Genomic DNA, 14,973 nt, shown 5'->3' on the forward strand with positions numbered 1-14,973 from the left:
GCGGGCACCGACATTCTCCATGTTACTGAGTGCTACCCTGGAGCGGAAAGCTGAGCCAGACAGGTTTGCTGTGCCTCAGGGTGGGGGGTTCTGTATTTCTGAGAGAAACACAGTAGTTATATGTCTATCATGGGACATGGGTCTGTGTATTAACAAGGGTGTGTTTGGAGAGTAGCGATCCCATGTGGATGGGAGACGCACTTTAAGAGAAACAGCAGAACTAAAATTCATTTTCAAATTTAACACCATTAATTTGGGCTTGAATAGGGACTGGGAGTGGCTGGCTCATTACAGAAGCAGCTTTGCCTCTCCTGGAATTGACACGTCCTCATCTATTATTGGGAGTGGACTACATCCACCCTGATTGAATTGGCCCTGTCAACACTGGTTCTCCACTTGTGAGGTACTTCCTTCTCTTCATGTGTCATTATATAATGCTGGAATCTGTAACTTTCACTCCATGCATCTGAAGAAGTGATGTTTTTTACCCATGGAAGCTTATGCCCAAATCAATCTGTTAGTCTTTAAGGTGCCACCGGACTCCTTGTTGACTTTAAGGCTGATCCCTGTGGAGGGGGGTAGTTTGAAAGGGGAGGGAGAATGCTGGGACAGTTGGTTTGATTCAGCCTTTGGAGGCAAAGAACGGGGGTGTATTACTTTAGGATTGTTTTGTATCTCAGGGAGTTTAAAGATTAACTTAGAATTAAAGGCTCCAAGAAGCAACAATACTAGGTAAAATAGCACAAAGGGATCAATGAAGAACATTTCACAGTGTGCTCTCTCATACATCTATCTCAGATCGGTGTGGGAAGAAATGAGTGTGGAGGTTCCCCATCCTAAAGAGAAGTCTGAGGTTGTGCAGCCCATCCTCTGTGGCTAGACTCAGGTGCTACAAACCTTCCCCCTTTACAGATCATGCTGCTTATAGCATTAGAGAAGGGTTTTCACAGCACAGTGCATGTGACACTGGAAATAAGGATTCCTGCAAGGCAATGGATTAGTGCTAATGTGTAAGCTCTACAACCCCGCCAGTACTAAGGGGTCATATAATCCATTATTATTATTATTATAGCAACATCTGCTGCATCCTTCTAAGTCCTTGTGGCTTCCTCCTGCTTCTTGTCTAGTAATGATCAGTCTAGTTATGATAGAAAAATCAATGTTAAGACCCTCAATTATCTTGTTCAAGTCACTTCTGTTGAAAATAAGAGATTTATGGATCCATAAACCCCCACATTGAAATTCTAGTTGCTCGGTTCAATTCCATTTAAAGATCCATTAAACCCTTAATATGGCATTTACAGTCAATAAAATAACGGCATGAATGGAAAACCAACTACTCAGGAGGGAAAGAGCAGTCACTTCAGAGCAGCAACTTCCCCCTCCAACCCCAGAGTGGATTTATTGCTCAGGCAGGAATCAAGAGTGAATGCCCTGGAAAACGATGTTCTTTATCCACAGAACAGGGACAGCACTGAAAGCAGCATCACTGGCTTTTTCCGTAGCCCTAAGGTGTTTCATGGAGGAATGCCTCTATAAGGATTAGAATGGAGTTGTCTCCCAACTAGATTTGGCAGAGCGTTATGCTGAAGTACAGCTGCTATCCTTCTGTGGCCTAAACAGTGTTGTATAATTACAGGAGGAAAATCCTCTACTTCTGTAGACCTCGACTGAGCAAACCACCCCTACATGCAGCAGAGTACTTAAGACACGGGCCATAAAACCCACTAACTTTTAAGCTCACATAACCACTGCTCAAACACACAGTTCTCTACTGAACTTTGATATCAATTTGACTCATTCGCTCTGTAAGCATCTTAGTACCTAGGCACAGAGATTACCTTATTAGCACTGCGCAAGGTATCCACTTGGATGGGATGATCAAAGCTCACACCAGCCTCCTCACTGTTTCCTGCAGCAGAAAAGATTTCAGCACTTCTTACACCATCCGGCTCATGCAAGGGAGTCTCCAAATTTGGCAATGCAGGCTTCACACTGGAGATCTTAGGAACTGCACTGGGTAGTAAGGCTGCTGGGTTAATAGCTAAATTAGCCTAAAAAACCATGAACAAAATTGCATTAGTGTTTCCGTAGAGACAGATAAGCACCGAAGAGACAGCATGGTCTAGTGGGTAGGGCACTGGGCTAAGACTCAGGAGTTCTGGGTTCTACTCTAGCTCCGCCACTGACCTTGTCCAAGTCACTTCATCTTTCTGTGCCACCCTTTCCCCGCCCTTCATTTATCCTTTACCTGGCTCACTCAGTTTTTACAGAGCTTAATGCAATGGGGCTCTGAGGAGAGGCTACTGTAATACCGAATTACAAGCAATCCATGGCCGACTGTCCAACAAGTTTCTGTACATGCTTGAGAAAAGCAGTGCTGAAGAAAGTTACAGTACGTTAGGGAACAGTCTCCCTCAATTCAGATGAAGAATTACAGATACCGCTGCCCAGAATCAGCCTCCATACTGAACACAAGAAAAAAGCATTAAACATGCAGTATATAGAAAGCAACAACTGAAAATCAACTGCATCTGGAAAAGAAGCCTGAGAAGATGAAGTAAAAAAGGAATTTTTAAAAAATAAAGCGCCATTAGTGATGTAGGGAAGATTTTTTTTTCTTTGATAGAGACAGAGAGAGTCAAAATGCCAATAAAATAATTACTTGTAGTTTTCCAATCCGAGATGAGGGCTCTTTGGTTTTAATGAGAGCAGGACCTGTGGATTTCTGCACAAAATTACACTGGATTAAAAATCAGCTGGATAAATGAGATCTAAATCTTCACACTGATTGGAGCCTGCATTTTAACATATCTAAAGGGAAGAAGCTAGTTCTGGTCCCTCCAACTACTCAGCAAGAGCTGGAGAGGTGACCTTGCAATGAACACTTGGTTCTCACCATAGCGCTTTTAATTCCCAAAGCCCACACAGTTAACCCCTAACTTCATCTCCCTACGGCCCCTGTAGGCAAGCAGCTATTGCCATGTTTTATCCTGGTCCCCGAGGCCCAACAGCATATAGCTCCTGCCTACATACCTGATCTGATCTCCTTTCACTTCCTCCCACACGGCATCTTGTCACGCCAATGCTGCCAACCACGTTACTGCCTTCATCATCTTTTTGAGCCAAAGGAACATCTCTTTCCCTGCTGCCCAGTATGTACGGAACACTCAAGTCTGACAGTCTAGGCTTCTCTCTCCTCGTTCAATTCCCTCCCCAAAACTCACTGCTGCCAAGCAGTGAAGGGAAGGATGGGTACCCAATTAAAAGGAGCCAAGCCATCAGGGTATGTACATTACCTACACATAACTGCACCAACTTTTTGTCACTACCCTTTCCTTCCTCCCCACATATGTTGATGACCCACTCGTGTACTGTCAAGTCAAGTGGATTGCTCTCTAGGGCAGGGGCTATGTGTTTGATTACAAGGAACCTAGCACAATTCGAGGTGCCTGAAAGACCCCACCGGCTTTCTTCACTGCATTTCCATCATCACATTGCTGCTGTCAAAGCCTCAAGTCCCTCTTCATCCTCACAACACTCCAGTTTTGCCCAGCAATGCGAAGGCTGCTTTATAATTTTTAGATCCCACTTTACGCTAGCTCATGCTCAAATCCATCCGCCATTTCCTACGCCATCCCCCTTGCAGGCAGTTAGGGCTTTAAACAAGTAAAGTCACAATATATCAGTGTACCCAATTTTGGCATCACCAGCAAGCTGTGTCACCAGGAGGCACAAGGAAACTCTACAGCTAAAGGGACATACAAAACACTTCAGTTCAAGCCATTTTCTTGTTCCTTGTTCCACTTACTTCAACTCTAAAAAGTGAGTTGACAGTTTGAGGATATCTTTGGACCAACACGGCTAGAACAACACTGCATACAGCCTGGGGATAGGTCTGTCCATGTCAAATTGTGAATTCCAATCATACACGCCGTTCGTGACTGTAACCTCCATTGCGAATGCGGGGCAGTGGGCCTTGGTGCTCCTTGGACAGACTGTGTTGGAGAAGCTGTGACAGAGCAATTAAGGGCCATCCACACAGAATGGCTCTTGCTCACTAGAACAATGGGTTTTCTCCAGTAGGGACAATGACTCAACAACACTCTCCAAAGAAAGCTGAGGGAGGGACTAGGGCCTGGACCTACACCCAGCTTGCAGCACATTGAGAAACAGGGGACAGATTTTAATAAAGGGGTGCTCTCTCTATGTAAGGGAGGCCAGACAGCATCAGAAGCAAGACCACCGAGAAGAGCTGTCTGGCCCAAGAACTCGGACGAAACTCACAACTCACAAGAGGGGTGACATCAGACTGAAGGCAATTCCCCTCAGGAGTGTTGCTTTCTATAGATCCCTAACATTTGTTTGCTTTTGTAAGAACAAAGAAATCCCTTTGTTAAGCCCATGAGCCTTGTTTTACTGCCACCTGGTCCCTGAAGGGGTAACCCTTGGGAAGGGAGAAGGGAACATGTCTAAGTAACTGGTGGTTCAGGAGGGCCAGGGCACTGGTTTTGGGGTCTAAAGGGAGCCAGACTGTGAGGTGCTGCTGCCCAAGAAGGGTGTCAGACATGGGATGTGCCCCTGGAGTGCTCCCAAGAGATCCAGTGCTAGAAAACCGCAACCGGTCCAGCAGGGCTTAGAAGCATCTGGGATCCAGCAGTTCGGTCTCCTCAGGCTGGCGTCTGTCCAGAGAGTGGGACTGGGCCAGTTTACAAGGCCAGAAAAATGTGCGTTTCTCAGGGCTTATCTACACTACAAAATTAAATCGATTTATGTGAACATACAATCGCCACAGTAATTAAAGCGGTGATTCACATCCACACTTATGCCTTCTGTCGGGAGTGAGCATTCTTACTAGGAGCGCTTCCAGCGATTGAAGTGGGGCACTGACAGCTGCAGCCCAGCTGCCCCAGTGCTGACAGGTTGGGCTGTCAGTGCTGGGGTCGAGGGGGACCCCGCTGTGAGCCCAGTGCCCGGCTGACAGCTCGGGCAGTCAGCACCGGGGCAGCTGGGATGGGGCTCCAGCTGTCAGCCTCACTCAGGGCTGACAGCCAACAGGCGATGTAAGTAACCCAGTGTCCACACGGACACTGCATCACCCTCACTACACCAACAAAAGCGGTACACCTCTCATGGGAGGTGAAGTTATGATATCGGCATAGTAGGGGACTTACTTCAGCAGAAGCAGCATTGTAATCTAGACACTGACATGATTAGGTTGACATAAGGTGCATTGCATTGGCCTAACCCTGTAGTCTAGACCAGGCCTCAGCATCTCCACATCAGGGGTGCTCAAGTTACAAGTAAAGAGATGGGCTAACTGCCAGCCCTGCAAACTCACCCGAGGCTCCTCCCTCTAGTTATAAGATGCTACGGCTGGAATCTAATTGATAATTCTGTTGAGACACAAGCCACAACACAAGCCAGCGCCTCTCCCAGAACTGCGTTGGCTCTTCAGGGCCAACAGGAGTAGGAGTCTCATTAGCGGAAAATAAAATTCAAGACAGGGTGCTGAACACAGGAGGAGGTGTGGGGGAGGGGGAAGGATGCAGGTGTCATTAGGCAAGAAAGTCTCTTCTGACGCTAACCACACTTTAAAGTTCAAGTCCATGAGAGAAATTGAGATTTATTTTATATTTTTTAAGAAGATGCAAGCGGGAGGGAAAGGGTCAATAAAACTTAATTTTTCACTAAATCGTTAAGTCAATGGGCCCAATTCTCCATTGCCCTGCACTTGGTGTATTCATACAGCCCAGAGCTAAGTGGGTGTAATACACTACTGTTCTGATTCAACAGCATTTTAAACCCAGTGAAAGAGAATGCCTCAACCTTTTAGGAAAGGGAACTGCTGTTCTAGTTTTTCCAAGTACAATATTAAATGTAATCTTATGAGTTACAGCAGGTCATGCTGCTATGCCACGATGAGGCAAAGAGTCAGTCTCCATGATCAGTTTTCACAATAAAACCAACAAACCCTCTTCTGCTTGCTTTATTTAAAACATTGAACTTAGATGCTTACCTCAGTGGTTTCTGGTTTAGGTACCGCATCTTGTTTGGCACTCAGTATATTCTCTGGACCCTTATTGCTCTCCACAGAAGGGCCAGAACTGTCCTTTTTCACTATTGTTTTCTTTTCTGCTACTTTCTGAAATTAGAAGATTTTTTTAAAATGAGTCTGCAAAAATATTTTACATCATAATTTTCTTTTATGGGCAGGTAAAAGACTATAGTTTTCTGCACACTGTCTATCCCTTCCTGCACCTTCTGAATTCCAATCAAGCTTTTCTAGCTTGACAAAAAGCTAACTCCTAACATAACATAAATCCCTCACATAAGGCAGCAGGAGGAAGGGCTGAGGTTTCGGGCTTTAAATACGCCCACCCTCGCTGAGGACTGGCTCTTTGCTTTGTTGCAAAAAGAGTTCATTACGTGCCAAATGCTCATAATTTTGGTAAACACGACCCTAGGTGTGATTATTAGTACAGTGCACCCTTTTCCAAATTAGTTTGACAATGTTTTATCACTTGAAAGTTGGGAATGTTCTTACTGATTTTACAGCTTTGCTTGTTTCATGGACTGAGACGTAAAGTAAGATTAAAGTTCAGTATATTTTAAAGCCTAAGAATTCGTAAAGCTAGCAAATGCCTTCGGAACTGCTAAGAGTTTAAACAGTGACCATCCAGAACCCTGCTTGTCTGCTGTTGCTCATGCTGTAGACCATATTGTAGTAAGATGAGGCCCAGATACATAAACCCTTATATCAGAGGCCCAGTATGAGGCTTAAGGCCTGAACTAAAGTAATGGTCAAGACTTTGCTAACATAAAGCAAAGTTAAGCTGTGAGCCAGAGGCAGGCCCTGCTCACAGAAGCTGGCAAGGAAAGGGCTGATGCTGCAAAAGGAGACATACCTAAAAGGTACTGGACACCAGATATCAGAACATTTGCATACTAGTACATTCCACACAGATAACAAAGGAACAGGCTGACCCATCCCAATGACAGGGCCAAAAGGGTAATATGATGGATAGAGTTGTTTTGTTTGAACCAACATGTACAAGGTGAGAGGCGGCACCTTGCTACGTAGAGGGGTGCACCTCACTACGTCAGGAGTGATGTGTAACTTATTTGTACCTGTGTATAAGAATGCATCCCTGGGGCGGTGTCTTTATCTGGCCTAGGGGGCAGTGGAAAGTCCCGCCACTGACTGAGCCAGTCCATTGCCAGGGAGGCATATGTACTAGTTAGCAGCACCTTGGATATCTAATGCAGGGGAGCTAGAGACTGTTTCCCTTCAACAATAAACCTTGTCTGGGTGCCTTCGTACCTTACTAGAATCTGCGGTCACTGGGGGTTCTCTCAGGGTCTGCTGTGTCAGCGATCTGCGCAGAGCCGGGGCAGCACACAGAAGGAACACATGCACGCAGCCGATTGATATCAACATTGAATAGAGCAGAGCACCACACCGGGAGCGTCTGATGACACATACCATCCCTGATTGGTCCCTAAATGACGTGCCTGGAGTTTTTCATTAAAACTAACCTAAAGCCTTACATTAAGCCAATCTGCAAAAGGTTTCCAAGGACATTATTTGTGGGTGAGGAAGGGTCTTCTGAGTCATGCACAAAGGTAACTACTGGCAAGTTATACTAGCATGTGAATCTCTAAGGTCCAAGCAGGTAACAAGGATTGGATCTCTGAACTGAGGGAACTAAGGTCTGGGACGGAGAAGTCCTACAGGGAAAAGCCGAGGCACAGTCATACTTGCGGAGGAAGGTTTATGACTGATGGTTGTTCATGGAGTTGTCGATAAACCAACCAGGTAAATAAGAGCTCTATATAGTGTGAATTTTTCAGAGCAAGGGGGGGGGGAAAATGGGAACTCACCCATTAACACACAACTAATTTGCCAGTCGAATATACAGAAGTCAGAGAGTGCGAAGGGTGATCAGAGAACTGTAGGGCTGGAAGAGCTCATATAGTTCATTCCCTTCCTCTCCCCTCCCCCCCCAAATCAACTTAACGTTAAGATTATTAGCTCAACCGTAACATCTCCTTATGCATGTTTTATATAACTACAGATTCTCTGTGTACACAGACACAGACACAATGCTGTAGAAAAATAGTGTTAGTATTTTTAAATACACCATAATTAATTGTGAGGAAGATGGGAAGGGAGGGATTGTTAGACTCCTTGTTCTGCTGAATTTCTAGACCAGTCAAAGAAAGTCTAGTCAGTTCCAGATTTTGATTTGCATTAGTTTCCCCCAAAAAAGTCAGTTGCTTTAGGGAAAAAAAAAATAACCGTAGCACAGAAATTGAAAATAGTTCATAGGCTGTTTTATGGCAAGTGCAGTTCTAGGATGAAAAGTGACTAAGTGGCAGCATTGTGGGCGTCCATGTTTATTAACTCTACTTTCCATATCAAGTGGGCTCAGCTTATTAAACCACCTTGTGAACAGTGACCTGTGCAAACTTGCCTGGGAATCAGGAAGCAGGGTTGGAGTTCTTGCCATCTCACACAGCACCACCTTTGTAAAGGTTCTACAAAACAAGTCAGGACCTCAGAGATGTAAGGGCAACCCTACTGCCTCAGTGATTTTGCACAACTCTGACCAGTTGAAACAGCCAGTTTAATTGATGATGCACAAGGAGAAACAGAATCTAACTCATTCTCCTGTAGCTTTGGTGACTCAGAAGTAAAAACCAAAACACACACACACACAAAACCCCAAGCAATAAAAACATACATTTGTCACTAAAATCAGCTGATGTAAACCTGAATACAGGTCTGTTGAGCAAGGTTCCACTAACTGAAGAGAGTCACTTTAACAAGTTTCTACTCTATGCACAACTGATTTCACTTGGAAATCTATGTTACCCACCCACCCACCTTTTTTCTACATCTTTTAAAGAAGTCATTTACAATAAAAAGGCAAGTACCGGAGGCTTTGCTTTAGCAATACTGAAGAGATCATCCTCATCATCATCTCCAAAGAGCCCCCCTGCAGATGACAGCTTCACACGAAGTTTTGAAGACTGAAATAAAGACAAAATGCCACCTAGGTCAAAGCCACATTTCTAACTGTGGATTACTGCATCCACATTTACTTTGTCCTCTCTGGTGGTCAGCGACCTTATCCAGAACACTCGAGTAAGGGACATCAGAGCAATGTTACAATCTGTACATTTCAAAGAATCCATTTTTAAATAGCAGATTCAGAACAGGACTTTGAACTCACCTCTGATTTCTTGGGGCTGGCAAAGAGATCAACATCAGGATCATTGTCTTTCTGCAGCTTGTGACTGAAGAGAAGTTCCTCATCCTGAAACACTCCAGTGCTTTTGGAATGAGAGCTCTTCTCAGCAGGCTGAGGGAAGGGGAGAAAACCCCCCCACACACACACACACAGTTACAAAACCCACTAACAGTTTGTTCCCAGTATCACACTTATACATTAATGAAGTGGGTTTGCAATGCAAGCCAGGCTAGTCTTTATACACACAGGCACAGTTGTACAGCTTTAACTAATCAAATCAAATTAACTAAACACTAAGCCCCCTGCAGCACACAATGAAATAAAAAGATTTATAGATTCATAGATTCTAGGACTGGAAGGGACCTCGAGAGGTCATCGAGTCCAGTCCCCTGCCCGCATGGCAGGACCAAATACTGTCTAGACCATCCCTGATAGACATTTATCTAACCTACTCTTAAATAGCTCCAGAGATGGAGATTCCACAACCTCCCTAGGCAATTTATTCCAGTGTTTAACCACCCTGACAGTTAGGAACTTTTTCCTAATGTCCAACCTAGACCTCCCTTGCTGCAGTTTAAACCCATTGCTTCTGGTTCTATCCTTAGAGGCTAAGGTGAACAAGTTTTCTCCCTCCTCCTTATGACACCCTTTTAGATACCTGAAAACTGCTATCATGTCCCCTCTCAGTCTTCTCTTTTCCAAACTAAACAAACCCAATTCTTTCAGCCTTCCTTCATTCTTTTCTCCTGCTTTTGTTTTTTTTTAAACTTTAGAATACTGTGTGTTCTAAAATGTATATGATTTTCATTTTCTTCCCATTTTAGTGGGTCAGATCTTTAAACCATCATCTGCTAACAGCTTGAAATGTGTACGCGAGATTCATCAGTACATTCAGATGCGCGTGCACTTCAGAGCTTGCATGCCTGTTCGTTTCTTGTGTGTATCTTCTAGATTAATACATAGCCTTACTTCAACAGGCAGCTTCGCATATACACACACGCACAGACTAATGGATTATCGTAATACATCTCTCTCATGCAATGTACTGTATTTTCCTAATAAAACAAGTTATTTTTTACATATTTGAATGATACAGAAGTAGGGTGAACATTGGAAAAAAAACAAATACTTTTTGTAAAACCAGGGATTTTTCAGTAAAAATCAGTTTAAACTGAAAACGAAGGGGCTTATTTACAGTTGAGTTTATTTATTTATACAAGCTTTTCTACAGGAGAGATGTGGGATCCCCACATCAGAATATCCCATAGTTTACAGCAGTCTCCTGCCAGGGGAGAGACCCAAACTCAAAATCCCTTCTCCACATCAGACAGAGGAGAATTGAACATGGGCCTCCCACATGCTAGCTCACTACCTTAACCACTGGGCTATAGCTCATAACCAAGACCCACCACCACACCTTGTTTCTTGAATCCTTTGCTTGCTTTTCTCAAACTGCCTGAAAGCCTAAACAACATTTTTAGGGTTGAAACAAAAACAAATTTCCATCCAACTTTTCAAAACTGCCAGTGAACTGAAAAAAAATCTATTATGTGCCCCGGTCTGCTGGAGAGCACATCAAGTACCTCACAATATATCCGGTGTACTTGGGATGCTCCATAGCCAGAATCAGCAGAGATGCTCAGGCCATCAGCCACCTGGTTTCAAACAGGTGGGGGCTGGAGGCAGAGTTTTTTCCATTAGGAGCCATCAGCTCCAGAAATTGCTGCCCATCCCATCCGACAGGACTCAGACTTATTAGCATGTAGGGGCCCGCTGCATTTAAATGAATGAAGTTGTTCACAAGTTCTCCTAATTGTAGTTCTGTATTAAAAATCATCATGCACACACACAGTGCACTGGGTCCAGCCTTGCAGACCCTGGCGATGTAACGCGAGGAATGCTGCAGCACCTGCTTGAAAAGGGGCAGTGGTGAGATGGGCTGATTCAGGGTGTCAGCAGGCCGGTGTCAGCAGGCCAGCCTCGCCTTGGCAGAAAGGAACTCTGTGCTCTCCTGTCCCTTGGTGCAACACCCGTCAGAGGGTAGTGGTGGAGATACCAGGTCAGGCTCACTAGCACAGAGGTGTGAGTTACAGTACTTTGCCCTGGGGAGCATAACGGGCTCTCAGGGTTCACATACCACTTATATACAGGTGGCTTGGAGCTAGGCTCCCCTTTCATAATGGGAAATGGCTCCTGTTAGATCCACCTGCTCAGATGTGAGGAGGGGAGGGAGTGGTGAAGGGAAGTATCAGAAGCATCTCTGCATTCCCAGACCCTCCCGCCACAGCAATCTCAGAGCTAGCTCAGGATCTGAGCTCTGGTCCTATGTGCCAGGCCAACCCCAGGCAGCTTTGTTTAAAGTAAGTTTTTAAATTTCAGGTAATATCAAACACAAACACACACACAAACACACACTGCAGAGTTAGAGCTAGTTACAGCGAACTTGATAAGAGAAGAGAGATCCAGAGGAACAGGCAGCCAAGTAAAGCTGGTTTCAGACAGGATCAGGAAGAGCTGATGAAGCAGAAACACAGAACGGCTGTTCTAGACAGCAGGTGAGACAAAGGAGCAGGAACATTGCAAGGAGAGGAGGTTAGAGGGAGGCTAGGTCTGCAGGCAAGCCAGGGAGCCAGTTTGCTCTTTGCTCACCTTTCTTATTTCTTTCTGCTCAATCTTACTGACGTCTTGATCTTCCATTTTCTCCACTTCCTCCTCTTCAAACAAGCTCAGCACATTCTTAGCCCTGGTTTTGGCTTCCCTCTCCAGAGGTGGTGGAGAGGCTGTGAACAGATCCAAATTACTGATCGGCCCCAAAGACGATGCCACGAAAGGCTCCAACTGTAAAAACAAAAAACAGGGACTGGAATTTGGTGCTGGTTTGCTGGATTATCTTGGTTTGGATGTTTGATGTATCCAGAATTCTGGGATCCAGTAACATGGCAAACAGCTAAACGCACCCATCCTTCTCAGGCAGATAAAAAGGAGTGCCATATGCATTACTTGAGGGCCTCACAGATCTGATGGCCCTCCTGCAGAAGAGCACAGGTTTGCGTCAGTACCCTGCACCCTAGTCCTGTTGTTCAGCATATTGTGCATCAGGGTTTGTTTGTGGTTTTTTTGGCTGGCTGCTTCTGCTCCCCTCCAGAGATGGCTGCTTGTCAATAGTTGTGCTGCTAGTTCGTTAAACCATTTGGGATCCTCTGAAGCGGAAAGCACTATATGATTGTTAGATATGCTCAGAGTAGTTTTCTACGAGCACATAATGTTGCTAACAAACTAAGTACCTAGAAAGTCATTTCCCAATAATTCCCACAACATTCATTGAGCAATTTAGTAGCTGGGAGGTGGCCTACATTTGGCTGAACCTTTCCAACATTACACTTGAGACAATCTCAGTTAGCAAATATTGCTGCCAAAAGCAGAAACTCATGGTTTTAGCAGGTCTATAGTCCCATGGGCACACGAGTGTGATGCATGTAAATAGAATGTTTCAATAGCATCACAACAGTTCCTGGGTTTATTGCAAAGTGTCTGTGTGTGTTTCCTGATTAGTTGTAGCTAAATTAGCCCCCATCATATTGTATGTATAGTTGCGGTTATTTTTCCCAATGTGCATTACTTTACATTTATCCACATTAAATTGCATTTGCCATTTTGTTGCCCAATCACTTAGTTTTGTGAGATCTTTTTGAAGTTCTTCACAGTCTGCTTTGATCTTAACTATCTTGAGCAGTTTAGTATCATCTGCAAACTTTGCCACCTCACTGTTTACCCCTTTTTCCAGATCATTTATGAATAAGTTGAATAGGATTGGTCCTAGGACTGACCTTTGGGGAACACCACTAGTTACCCCTCTCCATTCTGAAAATTTACCATTTATTCCTACCCTTTGTTCCCTATCTTTTAACCAGTTCTCAACCCATGAAAGGATCTTCCCCCTCTTATCCCACGACAGCTTAATTTATGTAAGGGTCTTTGGTGAGGGACCTTGTCAAAGGCTTTCTGGAAATCTAAGTACGCTATATCCACTGGATCCCCTTGTCCACATGTTTGTTGACCGCTTCAAAGAACTCTAATAGATTAGTAAGACATGATTTCCCTTTACAGAAACCATGTTGACTTTTGCCCAACAATTTATGTTCTTCTATGTGTCTGACAATTTTATTCTTTACGATTGTTTCAACCAACTGGTCAAATAATTCTACGAAATGCACTGTTAAAGAGATTAAAGGAACATTTGCCAAATCTCTAACTAAAAGAGTATCCCTTACCTTTTCCTTTTTCTGCTGCCCTGCAACCTCTGTTCCTCCAGTCACAGGAACTGCTCTATGCTCCACTAAACATCCTGACTTATCTTCTACCAGTTTAGTCTTTGATGTGTCCAGCAGATCCTCCTTTTCCGTCTCTTCATCAAATAACGAAGGTGGTGCCTGAGGCGTTTTTGGTTTTTCCTGGGAAATGAAAGGATGTTACTACTCACACACGGAGATCTGGCACATAAGCACACAGATGGATACATATAAGAGGTCTGTATCTATGAAGGAGTGGGGTCTCTGGCCCACATGGAACAGCAGATAGGTAAACAGGACTTCCCATGTTCCCAGTGGCTCAACAGATGGGAGAAGCCTGTGGTCCACACATGGCAAGTGGGCTTGTGAAAAGGAGAGGTTTAGGGGCTATTATGTGGCAGGCAACAGTAGATTCTATGGTGGCTATTCGGCGCAGTGTTTTGGGGTTGGCACATCAGATATGAAGGCACTGGGTGGCAGAGTGTTTATTACTACAATCAGCACACCAGGCTGGGATGGTAGGAACCTGGGTGATATCAGAAACCCCTATTGGGGATTGGAGGGGCTGGGGAGAATTATAGCCACAAGTGTAGAATCAGAGTTTGGTGGGTCTGACACGGAAAAATCCTGCACCTATTGAAGTCAATGGAAACTTTGCCATTGATTTCAATAGGACCAGGATTTCATCCCTAGGACCATACTCAAAACCCTTCAGTAATACTCACAGCACAGTCTGAGCAGGCCCAGCCAAGGCAGCATTCAGACTCCATTTCAGAGTATAATTTTAACCTAATGAAGCCAAGTAGTTTTAAGCCCAAAATTCCAATCACCTTAATCCTATTATAAATTTGCTAGAAGTCATCTAACCTAAAGGCGCTACTTAATGTTATGTTATGGAGAAGCCTGCCTTGCTACAACAGTGCCATTCAGTAAATCATCTGCTTTGGGGTTAAACAGGAAAAGGAGGTACCACTGTGGTTTTAGCTGCTGAAGGAACACGTGTCGGCTGGGAGCTGAAGAGCGGTCCTCCGTTAACAGCATCTTCTTCAAACAGAAGAGAAGCCTTCTGGTGCTTCCTCTGACTGTAGAGAGAAATCCATGCACAGCAGACATGTTTAACTGGTCAAATGGTATCGTTTAGACCGTCCTCTTTAGGGACATGGTATAGAAGAACACAAAGTCTGAACAACGTATGATCAGGGCCAGGTTTTCTCTAAGCTACAGAGGCCCAGGACTGCTGCTCCAGTCTGGCAGGAGACCGTGCCTTCAGCCTCAGTCCATACTAGGATATGTGAGTGCCAGAGTAGGTTGCTTCCATTGCTTACCTCACTAGCACTGGAGTCTCATCTCTCACCTCTTTACATGAAGGTGACACATACACCCTTTCCCACTCCCTGAATCCATCTTGCCTATTAACCTGTAAGCAT

The 14,973-nt window shown here is 44.6% G+C and overlaps 1 protein-coding gene across 8 annotated transcripts in view; it reads right to left on the minus strand.

Annotated features, from left to right (window-relative positions):
* The window catches only part of WASHC2C (WASH complex subunit 2C), a 60,554-nt gene that overhangs the window by 8,326 nt on the left and 37,255 nt on the right, over positions 1-14,973 (minus strand). For 6 of the 8 annotated variants that reach the window (XM_034775651.1, XM_034775650.1, XM_034775655.1 and 3 more), the window contains 8 exons: positions 14,517-14,628; positions 13,529-13,708; positions 11,907-12,095; positions 9,240-9,368; positions 8,941-9,036; positions 6,020-6,145; positions 2,666-2,728; positions 1,842-2,054 (listed from right to left, as the gene is read on the minus strand). In XM_034775651.1, the coding sequence (XP_034631542.1) occupies positions 1,842-2,054; positions 2,666-2,728; positions 6,020-6,145; positions 8,941-9,036; positions 9,240-9,368; positions 11,907-12,095; positions 13,529-13,708; positions 14,517-14,628 (1,108 nt within the window). The remainder of the gene's footprint in view (positions 1-1,841; positions 2,055-2,665; positions 2,729-6,019; positions 6,146-8,940; positions 9,037-9,239; positions 9,369-11,906; positions 12,096-13,528; positions 13,709-14,516; positions 14,629-14,973) is intronic. The other 2 variants (XM_034775656.1, XM_034775652.1) reach the window with 1 other exon arrangement.

This window comes from Trachemys scripta, chromosome 7 (assembly GCF_013100865.1).
Source record: "Trachemys scripta elegans isolate TJP31775 chromosome 7, CAS_Tse_1.0, whole genome shotgun sequence".
Lineage (NCBI taxonomy): Eukaryota > Metazoa > Chordata > Testudines > Emydidae > Trachemys > Trachemys scripta.